At 38.7% G+C, this 18,245-nt stretch overlaps 1 protein-coding gene across 1 annotated transcript; it reads left to right on the top strand.

Annotated features, from left to right (window-relative positions):
• On the top strand, positions 1-393 carry LOC138881662 (uncharacterized). The gene has a single exon (XM_070161908.1). It carries the CDS (start codon positions 1-3, stop codon positions 391-393), a length of 393 nt encoding a protein of 130 aa, XP_070018009.1.
• The last annotated feature ends 17,852 nt before the right edge of the window (positions 394-18,245 follow it).

Genomic DNA, 18,245 nt, shown 5'->3' on the forward strand with positions numbered 1-18,245 from the left:
ATGGAAAATGTAAAACTTATTAGAGACCGGCTGCGTATAGCACAAAGTTGGCAGAAGTCTTATGCAGATGTTCGACGACGAGACTTAGAGTCTGATGTAGAAGATTGGGTTTTCCTAAAAGTATCGCCTATGAAGGGCGTCATGCGATTTGGAAAGAAGGGGAAGCTCAACCCCAGGTATGTTGGACCGTATAAGATTATTCGGAGGATTGGTAGGGTGGCGTACAAGCTTGATTTGCCTTCAGAATTAGAAGCTGTCCATCCTGTGTTTCATGTATCTATGTTGCGGAAGTGCATTGGAGATCCTTCACGTATTATGCCCATTGACGATATTCACATTGCTGAAGACTTATCTTATTCAGAGGTACCAGTAGCTATTTTAGATCGGCAGTAAGAAAGCTTCTAACTAAAGAAGTGGCTTCCGTGAAAGTGTTATAGCGAAATAACAACATCGAGGAAATGACCTGGGAAGCTGAGAAGGAAATGAGGAAGAAGTACCCCCACCTATTTACGACTTAAGGTGAGTCACATTTAAATAATTGGCTATTATTTCTTTACAGCAACTTAATAGGATTTTAAATGACTTGAAAGTGCAATTTAAATTTCTTATTGCGAGATAGTTATACGAAGCCTAGTAGTTGGAATCTTCAGAATTTGATTTATGCTTTGCAAATGTAACAAATATAGCCTCGCAAATAACATATTAGCGGAAAAGAAATGAAACCAAGGAATTGACTTGACCCATTCGCGGACGAATATTCTTAAGAGGGGGAGACTGTGAGACCCCATGTGTTTTTTTCTCTATTCTCTTACGTAATATACGTAATGTGGCGTAGTTATATTAGGTATATATGATTGGGTATAGCACATTGGGAGAATACGACTAAAAATGTGTGGTAATATCAAGGAACTAAACTAAAGCTTTAGGTCAAAAGAATCCCTTAAACAAAGGTTCGTGGTTAAAGAAATAGCTCGGGTAGCACCCCGCGCGTTCGGAAGTTTTAAGTTAACTTGCACATGTGGTATAAGACTAAGAGTGTCTAATATGCTAAGAATAATGTGTTATGAGGTATTATAATATCACACTAGTCACATGTTAAGTTTTGGAGTCAAGCAAGTTGCGAAATAAAGGTCGGCAAAAGTTATCGTAAATTTCTCTAATAAATTTTCTAAACTTTGGGTCAAAGGTATCTAACCATTTCTCCCAATATATAACGAGTTATGAGATCCACAACCTACCGAATCGAAGGTATACGAGTCTAGTTCGCAACCAAAAAAACCTCAAATCAAACCGACATCGGAGTAAAATGTTATGACTGTTTTACCGCGGACTATCCGGGCTGAAACTAGGTCGCGAACTGGGTCGGGTCAAACAAGTGGTATAAGTCGGAAAATTCGACTTTTAAGACCTCAAAACATTTCATTTTAGTCCCAAAATAGTGAGCAAGCTGAAGAAGGTTCCATGGTGTTCTTGAGTGATTAAGGTGCGTTTTTAACGATTTCTATCGTTAATGTTTGCCCCCGTGCCTAGAAACGCAATCTCTACGCTTTGCAATCGTTTCCCCCCTTCTATTAGCTATGTTTGGAGCTATTCTTGGAAGATAGGAATTTGTTGTTCTTGCTGGTTCTTCAGGATTTATACTTGGTTTGTCAAGGTAATCATCTTGGGACTCTTTTATGACCGTTTTTACAAAGTTCTACGGACGTTTCGTCAAGTTAGGGTCATATGGCAAATCTGCTGATATAAACTCAATTATGAACTATTTATAGGTGCATATAAGCTGCATATATATAGTGTTTGCGAAGCTTAGGACGTAAGGAACAACTTTCGTGAAGGAACTACATGCATTCCGACGTTTGTTGGAAAGGTATGTTAAGGCTAAGCTCCGTCCTTCCTTTTAGCACGAATTCCGGGAAATTCCTAAGACGTTAAATGTGATATTTTACTATTCTATTGCTAGAAAGACCTTCGGTGAAAGGCATTGGCATCGTAGCTGAAGTATTTTCATGATTCTATTAGGTTGATATTCCACTCATTCGGTTAAATAGGGTATTCGACATCTATATATATCATTTTGTCGGCTTTCTTAACTATATGTCTATATATATGAATTCTTATTCGTCTTTGGGTTGTGTGACTAAAAAAATAAATGGATTTAGTATTTGCGATCAATCCTTCTTCCTTGTTAAAGTGTATTTTAAAATCTCTAAAGTGACACGTCGATTTCCAAAAATCTCAAATATAATTTTTATATTTAAACTACTAAAATATATATATATTTCCACGAGACAATTGTATGCGATACGAAGGTGATTATGAGATTATGAGAATAAGAGTACCAATGAGCCAAGATTGGCTAAGTTCTTGTTATGGCCTATTATATGCATTCAAAGTTCATATCATACATGGCATATTATGCATGGACTTCGAGCTATAATCGGAGGTAAGGGGCCTATTTTCCCGAAAAACTATATATATTGTACAGATGGCCACAGGTTGGCAATATGATACCGGTTAGCTACCGGGAGAAACCACCATTGCTAGCATTTGGTTAGGTATGTCATGCGTTTGCATCAATATATATGTATTCACGACATACGATTACACGAGCATACCATCCATATTTGATTACTATGAGGTCGGATGTCGACCATGGAGGCTATCGGAGTTTTAGTGTCAGGTGGTATCTCTATTACTTTTTTTACATCAACTATGTATGATTCTACTTTCTGTCTTACATGCCAGGACATTTTTATTCGTACTGATGTCCCGTTTCCTGGGGACACTGTATTTTTGTTTCGTGCATGCAGGTCCAGGTAGGGACTCTGATTGACCCCTCCGCTAGGATTTCGGGGTTCAGTTTTGAGTTCGTAAGCTCCATCTCTTTCTGGAGCTTTCATAGGATGGTTACTTTTGTTTTACAGTTTGGGTATAGTCGGGGCCTTGTCCCGACAATGCTTATGACACTCTTAGAGGCTATTGTGGATACAATATTCTGGGTTTCTTTTTGCAGTTTTCAGTCTCCAGCCCATAGGCTTGGCATGTATATATATGTGTGTAGGCATGTATGTCTCCAATCGCGGCCTCGTCGACCAGCTAGTACTTTATTATTTTGGCTCGTCTACCTTTGTTTATATGACTTATTATTATTCAGGTCATGACCTTAATGGTCCAGGCTTAGTATTTTAGATGTTGTGTTGCCTGATCTGTTGGGCCCCCAGTTTAGTTAGCTAGTATGTTTAGGGGCTAACTCGATCGAATACAGTATCGAGTGCCAGTCGTGCCTCCTCTAGTTTGGGGCTTGATAATTTAGATTTGGATTTGGTCAAATATTGATTAATTAATCTTTTCAGACAAAATTTTTTTCAATTAATTAACAAAAATTTAATTCGGGTAACCCATGACCCACGACCCGGTCCGGTTCGGTCCATTTTCTTTCCCGGATTATTTTAAATCCGTTAGTTGTTTCCCGCGATTTTTTCCACCTGTTCCAACAGCTATGGTTGTTCTGAAAGGTTGCAAACCTTTTCAGAAACAGTGCCAAATTTGACTATAAATATAGGTCTTAGCCTCATTTTCCACCACCGAAAAAATCTGAAATCCCTACCCTCAAACTTCTGCATTGTTTTCAAAAACCAAAAACGTAAGCATTTTGTGTGATTTGCTCCGCCATTTGAGTTCGACGTAATTCTGTGATTTGAAGTATTGATATCAAAGAATAGTTATTCCGTTCTATCCTGGGAGGAATTAATCTGCAAGTTGCCCTTTGTGAGGGGATTAAATTCTTTAAGGAAACACAAGAAACTTGTGGGCTCGGAATTTTCTGCTTTTGGTTTTAAACTAACATTTGTTCATTTACTAATTTTTGAATACAGAGTTCTAACAAGCTTAAAGAATTTAACGTTTTATTTCTGTATTCAATCTTACTTTCTGCTTTGGGAGATTAAAATCTTATTGATTTTCTACTCCCATTTTGGAGATTAAAATCTTCAGATTTTCTACTCCAGTTTAAGATTAAAGTCTTTGTGACTTTCTACTCAATCCGAGATATAAAACCTTGGTTGTTTGTATTTGGTTTGAAGATATAAAAACTTCATCGAGATACTAATTCTGTTTGTCAATTTCTTTTACAAAAAGATGACAACGAGTGCGGAACAATAGAATGGTTCTGTTGGGACTACTGCTGCAACAACAAATGCGTCTTCAAGTCGCACAACTCCTGCACCGGCGATGGCATCGATAGAAAAACCCGAAAAGTTTTCCGGTGTGGACTTTAAGCATTGGCAGTAGAAAATATTCTTCTACCTGACCACACTCAGTTTACAGCGCTTTATCAGCGAAGATGTTCCAGTTCTGGGAGAAGAAACTCCTAAAAATGAACGATTTATGGTCACGGAGGCATGGAAGCATTCTGACTTTTATGCAAAAACTATATTTTAAGTTGCCTGGAAGACCGCTTGTACAATGTTTATAGCATCATGAAAACATCAAGAGAATTATGGAATGCTCTTTAAAAGAAGTACAAGACTTAAGATGCTGAACTAAAGAAGTTTGTGGCCGCCAAATTTCTGGATTTCAAAATGGTTGACGGTAAATATGTCATAACTCGAGTCCAAGAATTGCAAGTTATTGTTCATGACCTCCTTGCTGAAGGTATAAAGCAAGTCAATATTTTTATTCAAGATATTAATTATTATACTAATTATAAATTTATGATTGAAGGTATGGTCATAAATGAAGCGTTTCAAGTTGTGGCATTTATTGAAAAGTTGCCTCCGCTGTGGAAGGACTTTAAAAATTACTTGAAACATAAGCGCAAGGAGATGACGCATGAAGACTTTATTGTTTGTCTACGGATTGAAGAGGACAACAAGACTGCTGAGAAGAAATCTCGTGGAAATTCAACAATAATGGGTGCAAATATTGTTGAGGAAGCTTCAACGAGTAAAAAGAGAAAGAAGCCGTCAGGATCAAAGAATTATCCAAGCAAGAAGAGGTACAAAGGTAATTGCCACAATTGTGGAAAGGTTGGACACAAGGATACTGAATGTCGTGCACCAAAAAAGGACAAGAAGAAAAGTCAAGCAAACATGATTGAGAAGAATGATGAAATAGACGACTTATGTGCCATGCTTTCATAATACAACCTAGTCGGAAATCCTAGATAATGGTGGATTGATTCGGGAGCAACTCGACATATTTGTGCTAACAAGGAGTTGTTTACTTCTTATGCTCCCGCTAGACCCAATGAGACAATGTTTATGGCTAATTCTGCTACTGCAAAATTGAAGGAATGGGCAAGATAGCTTTGAAGATGACTTTTGGAAATATTGTGACTCTAAAAGATGTTCTTCATGTTGCTGAAATGTGGAAGAATTTAGTCTCGACATCACTTCTAGTCAAGAATGGCTTTAAGTGTGTTTGTGTTTCCGACAAGATTGTAGTTAGTAAGAATGAAATGTATGTAGGAAAAAGTTACCTGACTGAGGGCCTTTTTAAACTCAATGTAATTGCCATTGATATGAATAAAATTTCAGCTTCTTCTTACTTGCTTGAGTCAAATAATTTATGGCATGAGCGTTTAGGCCACGTCAACTTCAAAACTTTGCGAAAAATGATTAATTTTGAAGTATTGCCTAAGTTTGAATGCAATAACTCGAAATGTCAAATATGTGTGGAATCAAAGTATGTTAAGCATCATTATAAGTCAGTTGAAAGGAATTCAAATCCTTTAGACTTAATTCACACGGATATTTGCGACATGAAGCCAATACCATCTCGCGATGGGAAAACGTATTTCATAACTTTCATTGACGATAATACTAGATATTGCTATATTTACTTACTTAATAGTAAAGATGAAGCAATAGACGCATTCAAGCAATACAAAAATGAAGTTGAAACACAATTAAACAAAAAGATCAAAATGATAAGAAGTGATAGAGGCGGCGAATATGAATCACCTTTTGAGGAATTGCGGAAAGAAAGAATAGAACGTTAAAGGAGACGATGAACGCCTTGTTAATAAGTTCTAGTTTACCTCAGAACTTGTGGGAGGAAAGCTATTCTTACAGCTAATCGAATACTGAATCGAGTTTCCCATAGCAAAATGCAATCCATTCTATATGAAAAATGGAAAGGAAGGAAACCCAACTTAAAATATTTTAAAGTGCGGGGGTGTTTGGCTAAGTGCAAGTTCCTAAACCCAAAAGGGTAAAAATTGGACCAAAAACCGTTGATTGCGTTTTCGTAGGATATGCAACAAGTAGTAAGGCATATCGTTTTTTGGTTCATAAATCAGAAAATCCCGATATTCATATTAATACGGTAATTGAATCAGATAATACTGAATTCTTTGAGAATATTTATCCGTATAAAATGGAATGTGAGTCGTCTAATGAAAAATCTAAGCAACCTCGGGAAGAAGCAAAGGAAAGTACATTTGATGAGGAAAATCCAAGACGTAGTAAACGTCAAAGGACAATTACTTCCTTTGGACCAGATTTTCTGGCATTCTTATTAGAAAATGAGCCTCAAACGTTCAAAGAAGCAATGTCTTCCTCGGAAGCACAATATTGGAAAGAGGTAGTCAATAGTAAGATAGAATCCATATTAAGTAATCATACTTGGGAATTGGTTGATCTTCCTCCGGGAAATAAACCTTTGGGTTCTAAATGGATTTTCAAAGGAAAATGAAAGCTGATGGTACTATTGACAAATATAAGGCAAGATTAGTTGTTAAAGGGTTAGACAACGAGAAGGTCTTGATTACTTTGACACATACTCGCCGGTAATAAGGATTACATCTATCCGGGTGTTAATAGTGTTAGCTGTCGTGTATGGCCTTCAAATCCATCAGATGGATGTAAAGACGGCCTTCTTAAATGGAGATTTAGATGAAGAAATCTATATAGAACAACCTGAAGGGTTTATAGTTCCCGGAAAAGAAAAAAAGGTGTGTCGACTTGTTAGTCACTTTACGGACTAAAACAAGCACCAAAACAATGGCATGTGAAATTTGACCAAACAATGTTGTCAAATGGTTTCAAGATCAATGAGTGTGACAAATGTGTTTACATTAAGAATACTCCAAATCAAATAGTCATTTTTTGTTTATATGTGGATGATATGTTGATAATGAGTAACGATATTGCTAACATAAATGCTACTAAGCGCATGCTTACTAGTAAATTTGATATGAAAGATTTAGGAGTTGCCGATTTAATTTTGGGAATTAAGATCCTACAGACTCCTCAAGGTCTAGCTTTGTCTCAATCTCATTATATTAAAATGGTTCTTGAAAAGTTCAAATATTTGGACTTTAAAGAAGAAAAAACTCCAATTGATTTAGACCATACTCTTGTAAAGAATAAAGATCAAAGCAAATCTCAATTGGAATATGCTCGAGTGTTGGGAAGTTTGATGTACATTATGAATTGTACACGACCTGATATAGCTTGTGCAATAAGCAAGCTTAGTCGATACACAAGTAATCCCTACCAAGCTCATTGGATAGCAATGAAATGAGTTTTAGGATATTTGAAATATACTCAAGACTATGCATTGCATTGCAATAATTATCCCATAGTTATTGAGGAATATAGTGATTCAAATTGGATCACCGGATCAACGAAAACAAAATCCAGAAGTGGATACGTTTTTACCATTGGTGGAGGAGCAATGTCTTGGAAGTCGTCCAAACAGACATGCATCGCTCGCTCTACAATGGAATCTGAGTTTATAGCTTTAGACAAGGCCAGTGAAGAAGCTGAATGGCTCCGGAATTTCTTAGAAGACATTCCTTTTTTGCCCAAACCTTTGGCACCTGTATGCATACATTGCGACAGTCAAGCAGCAATAGGAAGGGCTGGGAGCGTTATGTATAACGGAAAATCTTGTCACATTAGACAAAGGCATAATATCGTTAGACAACTACTCTCTAGTAGAATTATCACAATTGACTATGTAAAGTCAAAAGATAATGCATCGAATCCCTTACAAAAGGTCTACCTAGAGAGGCAGTTGAGAAGTCATCAAAGGGAATGAGACTACGGCCGAGGACAAGTCACTATGGCGATAACTCTACTTAGAAGCCTGGAGATTCCAAGATCTAGGTTCAAGGAGATCAAACAAAGTCATTAGTGACGGTTCAACATTGTCAAATAAAATTTTGGTCCATTCTCATGATGCAGATAATGTTTAGTACCAAGGATAGAGCGTTCGGACTTTTCAATGGTTTCTATGTTTGATATGGGGTATATCAAATAGTGTATCTACGGGATAACACGTTTAGGAATCACCTATATAAGTGTGAAGTGTAAGCTGCTTCAAGGAGAATGTTGTAAAGCCAGTTCTCTACGCACTTATAAAACCAAGTGGTGTTCATGGCTGAAACGAACACAACAATGAGAACCAAAGATGGTTAAGGGTTGATTGTGTGACATATGACTATCTAGGTATACACCAAAGTTCGACGGTTCAAGGATATCAAATCTACCGATTGATCGAGTATATCCGACATATGTTCACTATAGAAAGTTCAAAGGGAAACCTACTTATCCAGATGCGGTTAATCCTTACTTGCAAATTACACATTTCATGCATATTTGTTTCGGATAGCCATTCCCCATTCATGTGGGGATTGTTGGGTTTTGTTATTAATAACAAAAGAAGATGTGAATGAAAAATGGTGGGAAAAGAAATGGAGGGAAGTGAAATTTTGAATTAGTTCACTTTACTAATGCATTTTGTCGCTCATTGGAAGAAGGAAAGAAAATTTTTGTGTATATATATAGAAGCTCATCTTCTAGCCCTTAAAAGAGTTAAGAAGAAGTGGTGCCTTGCGCCGTCATCGTCGTCTCTCGCTCGGCTTCGGATTTGGATTTGGTCAAAGATCGATTGATTGATTAATCTTTTTAGACAAAATTCTTTTCAATTAATTAACAAAAATTCAATCCGGGTAGCCCATGACCCGCGACCCGGTCCGGTTCGGTCCGTTTTCTTTCCCGGATTATTTTAAATCCGTTAGTTGTTTCCCGCGATTTTTTCCACCTGTTCCAACAGCTATGGCTGTTCTGAAAGGTTGCAAACCTTTTCAGAAACAATGCCAAATTTGGCTATAAATAGAAGGTCTTAACCTCATTTTCCACCACCGAAAAATCTGAAATCACTCCCCTCAAACTTCTGCATTCTGTATTGTTTTCAAAAACCAAAATCGTAAGCATTTTGTGTGATTTGATCCGCCATTTGAGTTCGACGAAATTCTGTGATTTGAAGTGTCGCTATCACAGAATAGTTATTTCGTTCTATCCTAGGAGGAATTAATCCGCAACCTTGGGCATTGTGAGGGGATTAAATTTTTTAAGGAAACACAAGAAACTTGTAGGCTCGGAATTTTCTGCTTTTGGTTTTAAACTAACGTTTGTTCATTTACTGATTTTTGAATACAGAGTTCTAACAAAAACATTGGTCATAATTAGTGAAATTAGTTCTACATTATTTTTGGACGATCACGAAAATATATGAAGCAATAATTGAACGGAGCATGTCAACGAAACATAAATAAATTGAAGGGAGCATGTGACAATGAAAGAGCTTGGGACCGTTAATTTATTTAGATGATGGTACGTCACAATATGTCTACCACGTGGTGCATTTATTCTCAGAGTATTACTCAAGCATCGCACTATATTATTTTTTAATTCTAGAAATTTGTGAAAGTTTAGATATGTAAAGTAAAAGTTTTGTGAAATTTAAAAATTTATTAGCATTCGATATTTATAATAAATTAATAAATACAATATATTTGTCTTTAAATCGTAAATTTATCACTTAATTATGATTAATTGATGTGTATATTTACTTTAATCTAAGCAACTATGATTGAAGTATTTGATTTTGGAGTAAATTTGAGATGTGGATAAGTATTCATGGGATAACTTCGTTTCCAAAGAATAAAACATATTTTTATTTACAATTTTTAGAAGAAAAATTTCATAAACAAACTCCAAAAATATTATATTTTGATCGAATGTTTGCTTTCCTTTTAATACTCAAGCACAAAAGGATTTCAACAAGAAGGTTCACACAACCCCTTAGGACAATTAGAGTCACTATTACCGTTTATCGGGGTTCTCATTCAAAGTTTATAATATTTTGCATTTCGATCTTTCAGCACTAGGCTGGTGTCAGATTCTATACGTTGTATTCCCACTTTGCAGAGGCATGTGTTTTTAATAACCAATCCACATTTTTTTTCAAATTGCATAGTGTTGTTCTTGGAGACGTCGAATATGAAAATATGACTAAAAATCTTAAATAAATGAAGTTTTTTCCTGTCATACCAAATACAGACCGTCAACTTTAGCTGCAACCAACATAGAAATTTTCTTTGATCTAGCTTTAGATTTTGAGGCTAGGTCTCGAGTGTTTTCTCATGAATCACTTAATTGTAGTGCAAATAATTACTTGCTTGGTAAAAGGTGTGGCGGTTGCTTACGTAAGGGTGATTAAGGACATGTATGACGGAGCTAAGACTCGGGTCAGAACAGTGGGAGGCGACTCAGAGCATTTTCCGGTTGTTATGGGGTTGCACCAAGGGTCTGTGCTCAGCCCATTCCTATTTGCCCTGGTGATAGATGCACTGACACGCCATATTCAAGGGGAGGTGCCATGGTATATGTTATTTGCTGACGACATAATTCTGATTGCTGAGACGCAAGGCAGCGTCAACGAGAGGATGGAGGTTTGAAGACAGGCCCTTGAGTCTAAGGGTTTCAAATTGAGTAGGACTAAGACGGAATACCTAGAGTGCAAGTTCGGTGTTGAGTCAACGGAAGCGGGATTGGACGTGAGGCTTGACTTTTAGGTCATACCCAAGAGGGGCAGTTTCAAGTACCTTAGGTCCATTATACAGGGGAGTGGAGAGATCGACAAGGATATCACACACCGTATAGGGGTGGGGTGGATGAAGTAGAGGTTAGCGTCAAGTGCCACCGATACTCAAAGGTAAGTTTTATAGAGCGGTTGTTAGATCGGCCATGTTGTATGGGGCTGAGTGTTGGCCAGTTAAGAACTCACATATCCAGAAGATGAAAGTAACAGAGATGAGGATGTTGAGGTGGATGCGCGGGCACACTAAGATGGATAAGATTAGGAATGAATATATTCGGGAGAAGGTGCGCGTGGCCCCAAGGATATCAAGTTGTGGGAAGATAGGATCAGATGGTTTGGGCATGTTCAGAGGAGATGCCCAAATGTCCCGGTGAGGATGTGTGAGTGGCTGGCTTTGGTGGGTTCGAGGAGAGGTAAATGGCAGCCTAAGAAGTATCGAGAAGAGGTAATCAGACAGGATATGGCTTGGCTTCAGATTAATGAGGACATAGCCCTAGACATGAAGTTGTGGAGGCCGAGCATTAAGGTTGTAGGTTAGGAGACAATTGGGTATATTTCTACAACGCACCAGAGTGAGGCTAGTCTGTTAGGATTTAGTCTTAGACTGCTAGTGGTTAGTGTTGAGTTCTCACTACTCTTTCGTTCCTCTTAGTGTTGAGCTTTATCTACTGGTTATTGTTTTGCTTTTTAGCTATTTCCTGGCTCTTGTAATGCTGATATTTTTTTCTATGGTTTTTAATGATGGTACTGATATATTGCCTTTTTCGTCTTCTTGAGCCGAGGGTCTTTTGGAAACAACCTCTTTATTCCTCGGGGATAAGGGTAAGGTCTGTGTACATACCACCCTTTCCAGACCCCACTAGTGGGATTTTACTGAGTCGTTGTTGTTGTTGTTGTTTTGTTGAAGTGGGAGAAGAAACCTAAGTTTTCTTTTTCTTTTTTGTATTTAATCATATCATTTCCAGCCTGAATTTCTAGGTGAATACTTTTATTAGTTGAGGAAAAAAGATAAGGGGGTGAAGGAACCTGCATTCAATGTGCAAAAATTAGTAGGAGAAAATTAAATATTGAAGAATTCCCTATGAATCCTTATAAGCCCACAGGTTAGGTAAGATTAAAGAGAACGACATCTATAATCTATAATAGAGAGAGAGAAAAATGAACAGAAAAAGAAAATATATAAAAAGCTCCTATTGAAATGCGTATTCATGTTTGGGAAGGAGAAGAAATGAATGAATTATAATAAGTGACCTTATTATTATTATTATTATTATTATTATTATTATTATTATTATTATTATTATTATTATTATTATTTTGTCATAAAAAGTGACTTAATAATATATAAAAAGTTAGTACACTACAAGATCGTTTGGTAGGATATATTAAGGGGGGAAAATACATGTATTAGCTTTGGTATTATTAATTCCTTAGTTATATAGCATATTCAATACTATTCTTATATATTGCAAAACCATGACACTAGTAATACTATGACTTTTAATACATGAATAAGTACCTATAAAGACAGGCCTTTAATACAACAAACCAAATAGTCGATACTGTTTGACCAAACAAATATAAACTTTCGGTTAAACTATTTAATTTTATGTAATGAGGGGTTAAACTCAGTTAAAGATAATATCTCTAGATTTAGAACTTGATAGCATGGATAACGTAAGACAAAGTCGGTGGGAAACTGAAGATGATGCAAATTTAATATTCCAAAAGATGTGAGCAATAATGGAGGGATATCAAGCAATAAATAACAATAAATGACATTAATGTAAATAGGGGGAATGATTCACCCAATAATGAGTAAAGTGGATAATTGTTCCTTCTGACAATGAGGAATGGCACACAAATCCTCGAATGTTCGAACTATTCTCGGATCTGAAGGAAATATATGGGATAATGTGTGTAAGAATGTTGCAAAAGGTAAAATTTGTATCTTTGCTAGAGAGAAAGAATCTTTTTCTGAAAAGTATTCTTATCCAGTCAAGGTTACATGCCCTACACTATTGTCTCTTTTTCTATTTATATGAAACATGTCCCTAACTAACCCTAATAGTACAAGAGTAGAGAATATTCAATAGAATATTTTATTTAATATCTTATTACAAAAACTAGTCATTATTATTCTGGCCTTGGTGCTCGACATCGACCTTTGTTGACAGCCCGGCGACGAATCTCACTGCTTCCTAGTCGACCTCGACCGCATCTTTTTCCTTAACGCTGCTTTACGCTAAATTCCCTTAGGGTAGAATTTGACCTATACAATTAGTCCCTCCGCTTATTGAGGCCGACCCCGGACGACCTCGATGAGCAGACCCTGTTTGTCGTGGTTGAGAAGTCTAGGCGAGCAGGTCGAGTAGTGGCATTTCATACGAGGTGGTAACATGGCCTTTCATGAGCCACAACCTAAGGTCATGCCGATTTAGAGTGACATCATGCATCATGCATCATGCATCATTATTACGTATTTTCCCGATGCCTTGCATCGTTTCTCGTGCCTCTGCTATTTCGATACCTGCGTTGGGTAGTAATGGTTTGATTTATCGATCCTGGTTCTTGAACTCTTATAAATAGGGATACGAAACCATTTACTTACGTTTTGCACTCTTAACATTGAATCTCTGTATCTTCTTCCCCATTCTTCATTTAGAATTCTTCATTACTATGTATTTGCCTTCCTTGATTCTGGTGATACCAACTGCTCACAACCCTTCTTCACTTGCAACATTCTTTTTTTTTTTAAATGGTTAACTGATCTTCTAGTTCTGGTAGGGTATCTGACCCTATTCCTTTAGCGATACGTATGCCTCTGTATGATGATAGTATTTCCGCTGTCGTTGAGGACAAGAATTTTCCTACGATGGAGGAGATAATTTCTTGCTGTGAAAAAGTTAGATCCAATTTTTCGAAGGTGCTTGGGGACGACCCTGAGGTCTCGGTGTCATTGATGAAAGAAGCCGAACTCCTTAAGTTCAGGGCAAAGTTCAAAATTCCTGTCCATATCGACCTAATTCTATCGGAGCGCGATGTGGTACTAATACACCACCCTGGATATTGCGCTTTCTATGCGTATCCTTTCCATGTCAGCTACACCTTTCCTATTCTCCCATTGGCGGAGGAGTTCTGCCACTATTACGGTGTTTGCTCGGTCCAACTTTCTCCATACATCTACAACTTATCCGCATGCTTACGAAATATGCAGAATTAGCTGGGGTCGGGGTGTCACTTTGTCACTTGATACATCTCTTCGCCCCTAATTTCCATAGGGAACGATGTTGTACCTTCGCTACCGAAGAAGCAAATGTTTAGTGGTGAAAATGGACGATAAGGAAAATCGTCAGTTTTGGCTCAATTATTTCTATGTCAAAACAGAGGACATGGTGGCCAATGCGAGCATGTTCCCTGAGGCTTGGAACTATCCCCGTAAGCATTTCTTTCTCTTTTTATTTTATTTTTATATCAAGCATTTGTATTGCTAGTGTTAATCGTGTTTTGACATTTCGTTCTTTCTTTGTGTAGCCGAGACTGCACCCCTCCTTTGGTCGAAGATATTCATGATTGGGTTAGTCGGTTTCTGCCTCATACAATGGGGATTCGTGAATGGCCGTCCTTCCTCAAGAAATTCGAGCATGCATCTTCCGTGATCGATAAGTTTACCATTTACATATATACTTGTTGCGACTTCCTGGTCGCTTGCTTCTTATTGTCTCGTGCGAAGAATGATGACCTTTTAATCTGTTTTTTTCGGCCCGAGGATCTTCGAGAAGGTCGAGGGCTCCTCCTCCTGCATTTCGTAAGAGGAAAACTACTTCTTCGGAGTCCTCTCCTGTTGTGACTACGACCAGGCCTGCCCGGTTGTCTGCTTTCATTTCGCCTTCAACTGCGGCTAGGTTGACTCGGTCGTCGACTGCGTTAGTAATAGAACTCCCAACTTCCCCCTTGTGTTACTTAATAGATGAAGAATAGGAGTCATCGCCAGGCGAGGAGGTTTTGATTTCTCGCAAAAAAAGATTGGTAGACGTCGGTGATGGGACCGTCCGAGCCGTAGATTCAGTGAGGGGTGATCGTGAGCCGGCGACCGTCGTGCTTAAAGATGATGCTGATTTTCCATCTGAAGTCCCTCCATCAATAGGGGCCATAGAAGGCGTACCCCTTCACGATGTCGAAGCTGGAATTGGGGGACATCTGCGGAGGTTTTGGGTGTTGAGCGACGAGATAAGCCATCGTCCTCGCGGTCGGTTGGCATTCTTTCCTAGTCTGCCGATGGGAGAGATAAGGGTGTTGCATAGGACGGCTATGAAACGGGCTCCGATCTTGACGCTGACAAGATGCGGATGATGAGCGAGGGGTTTACTCGAATTGAAGTGAGGTTGGAAGGGTCCACACGAACCACTGCGATCCCAATGGATCAGGACCTACTGGTGAACACGGAGAACGTGGTCCCTTCCTTAGGTCCCTTTTACTCCAAAATGGAGGGTAGAACTCTTGAGTAGCTTGATGACTGATAACTAGGGATTCTACTCTATTTTATACTCCTTTTTGCTTGAGTTTTGGACTAAAAATGTATACAATTAATCTCGAAAGCTTACATGTTGTGCTTGTTTGCAGTGTTTGGTAAAATAGTGACAAGGAAGTCAAAACCAGCTCAAAAAGGAGTGAAACCTTCTCAAGTACCAAGAACAAGTCAAAGCACTACTACAACAGTAAATCCACCGCAGCAGCAATAGCCCTACCACGACCGCAGTACATTTGTTGTGGTCCACGGTGGAAAAGATCAGAGAGATGCAATTTTGGAAACTCAAGCACTGCAGCTCGCGGTAGATTCTTCGCAGTCGCAGTAGCCTCATCGCGGCCGCAATCCATTTTATGCGGTATGCGGAGAGGGGATTCAGAGAGTTAGGAGTTTGGAAGTTGGAAGCCATTGCGGTCCGCAGTCCATTTTGTGCGGTCCGCAATGAAGCCACTGTGGCCGCGGTGCATTTTATGCGGTGGCCAGATTCAGAGACCAAAACTTGAAGCCAAAAAGCCTCACCACGGCCGCAATCCATTTCTTGCGGACCGTGATACCTCCGTCAAGGGTATTTTTGTCCAAAAATTCGGCCTTGTATAAATACTTCTTTTTCACATTTTTAGGGTATCTTTATCTTAGCAGAGCACGTGAACGACGGTTTTGGTCTATTTTGAGTAATTTGTAGCTAGTTTAACATTGGATCTTCAATTCTTAGTTTGTAATCAGATTATATGGGTTATTCTTCATCTAAATATCTGATTTCTTCCATTATTATGAGTAGCTAGACCCATTAGCTAGGGTTGTGGCTCAACCCTAGTGTGGGTATTTGATGGGTCTTTTATTTTAAGGGTAAGATATTTATGGGTAGTTGATATTTGGACTGATTTGTGTTTTTCATGTTGAATTAGTGGTTGCAAACACTAATTTGTGCCTTTTTGACTTGGGCTTTTCTTGAGATCGAGAGCTTGAGTCTAGGAAAATCAGTCCAACAAGGAATTAGGGTGTATTCAAGAGATTAATAACCCCAATTAAATGGTTAAACCTAGAGATAGTAATACCCGACTTGAGCCTACATTGCTTGCACAAGTTTGAGACCCAATTGGTCTTGAGAAAGTCAATTAGGGCAAATTCACTCAAGCTACCGAGAGTTATAGAGTGAGTAGTTTCGTGCATTGGCTATATCGTAATCCCCAGCATAACAACTTTGCCTTATGCTTTAGATCCCGTCAAGTATTCACCTAGGCGAAAGCCACTTCCCTAGTGCATCTTTAACCATTTAAAAAACCTTACAAGCATTCATACTTAGTTTAATTTCGCATCTCATTAGCATAAAATTAGAAGTAACAAACAAACAAATATGATTAAAGTGTAATTAAGAGCACTATGCACTACTAGTTTAGATAGGAATCTAAATCCCAAACCTTCTAAATCCCTGTAGATTCGATCCCGACCTTCTCGGGTAAAAGCTGCATCGACCGTTCTTTCCACTTTGTAGTGTTGTAGGGTTGGACCCGATCACTTTTTGGCGCCGTTGACGAGGAGCTAACGATTTTGGCTATCTATATAAATAATTTTGTGTATTGTTTTTCTTTCCTTCTGTGTTACTAATTTGTTAGTGTCGCAAATTCAGGTACAAAATGGTAGCAAACAACGCACCTCTTGGAGATCTTCCGCCGCGGGAGGAGGTAGATGACAATATTGATGATGAGGTTCCTATAGTGCCTCAAGCTCAAAGGAGATGCCGCCAGGCTAATGATAGTGTTCCAGACCCTCCCCTGCCACCTCCAAGAGTGGCTCCTCGGGTTCTTCCAAACCAAGGATATGCTAGTGCAATTGTCCCACCCCGGATCCGAGCGGGCAATTTCCAAATTACAAATATGATGCTGACTTTGTTGGAGCAGCGAGGGTATTTCACAGGTGCTCCTCATCAAAATGCTTACAAGCATCTTAAGGTTTTGTGGATACCTGTTGGGGGAGCAAGCAAACAAATGTGTAATAGGATGCACTTCGGTTGAGATTATTCCCTTTTCACTCAGAGGGAAGGCTTTGGACTGGCTTGAAAGGCTTTCCAACCATTCCATCACTACTTGGGATGAGTTGGCAGATAAATTCATTGCAAAGTTTTTCTCGTCGGGCCACATGGCGAACTTGAGGGATGAAATCTTAGCTTTCAAACTGGAGCCCAACGAACCACTGCATGAGATATAGGAGAAATACCGGACCATGGTAAAGGAATGTCCAAATAATAATATGACTGAGGCAATGATACAACATACATGCTACCTGGGTAGTAACACAACAAATCAGTGCATAGTGAACCAACTCGTCAGGGGCAATTTTATGAACACACCGTATAATGAGGCTAATGCAATATTGGATGAGATGGCTGACACGTCCTCCGCTTGGCAAAGTAGAGGCAATGTGCCACAGGGTGACCCCCACGGTCATTCACTTGCACAAAGAGCTCCATGATTATAGGCAGTCAATAGCAGAACTGACAACAACAATGAATCAGCTAGCAAAGGCACAATTACAGTAGGTTCAAGCTCCACGACAAGTAAATGCTATGGAGGATGTCAACATGTTAGTGAACAAAAGAAGACAAAGAGGTCAACAGAACCAATGGAGTTTGGATCAATATGACCAAGATAGTGGTAGGTTCCAAGATGATGGGTATGATGAGCAGAATGAAGAAGTGCAATACATGAACAACTATAAGGGCCAAAGGGGCAATTCTTCCAACCAACAACAATGGAGGCCCCAAGGCAATTGGGGAAATCAACAACAACAAGGGAATAGTAACTGGGGGAACAACAACCAAAATATA

Source organism: Nicotiana sylvestris, chromosome 11 (genome assembly GCF_000393655.2).
Source record: "Nicotiana sylvestris chromosome 11, ASM39365v2, whole genome shotgun sequence".
In the NCBI taxonomy this organism is placed as follows: domain Eukaryota; kingdom Viridiplantae; phylum Streptophyta; class Magnoliopsida; order Solanales; family Solanaceae; genus Nicotiana; species Nicotiana sylvestris.

What these genes read in the sequence shown, in the direction of transcription:
- LOC138881662 (XM_070161908.1), top strand. Translation starts at nt 1, where the DNA reads ATGGAAAATGTAAAACTTATTAGAGACCGGCTGCGTATAGCACAAAGT.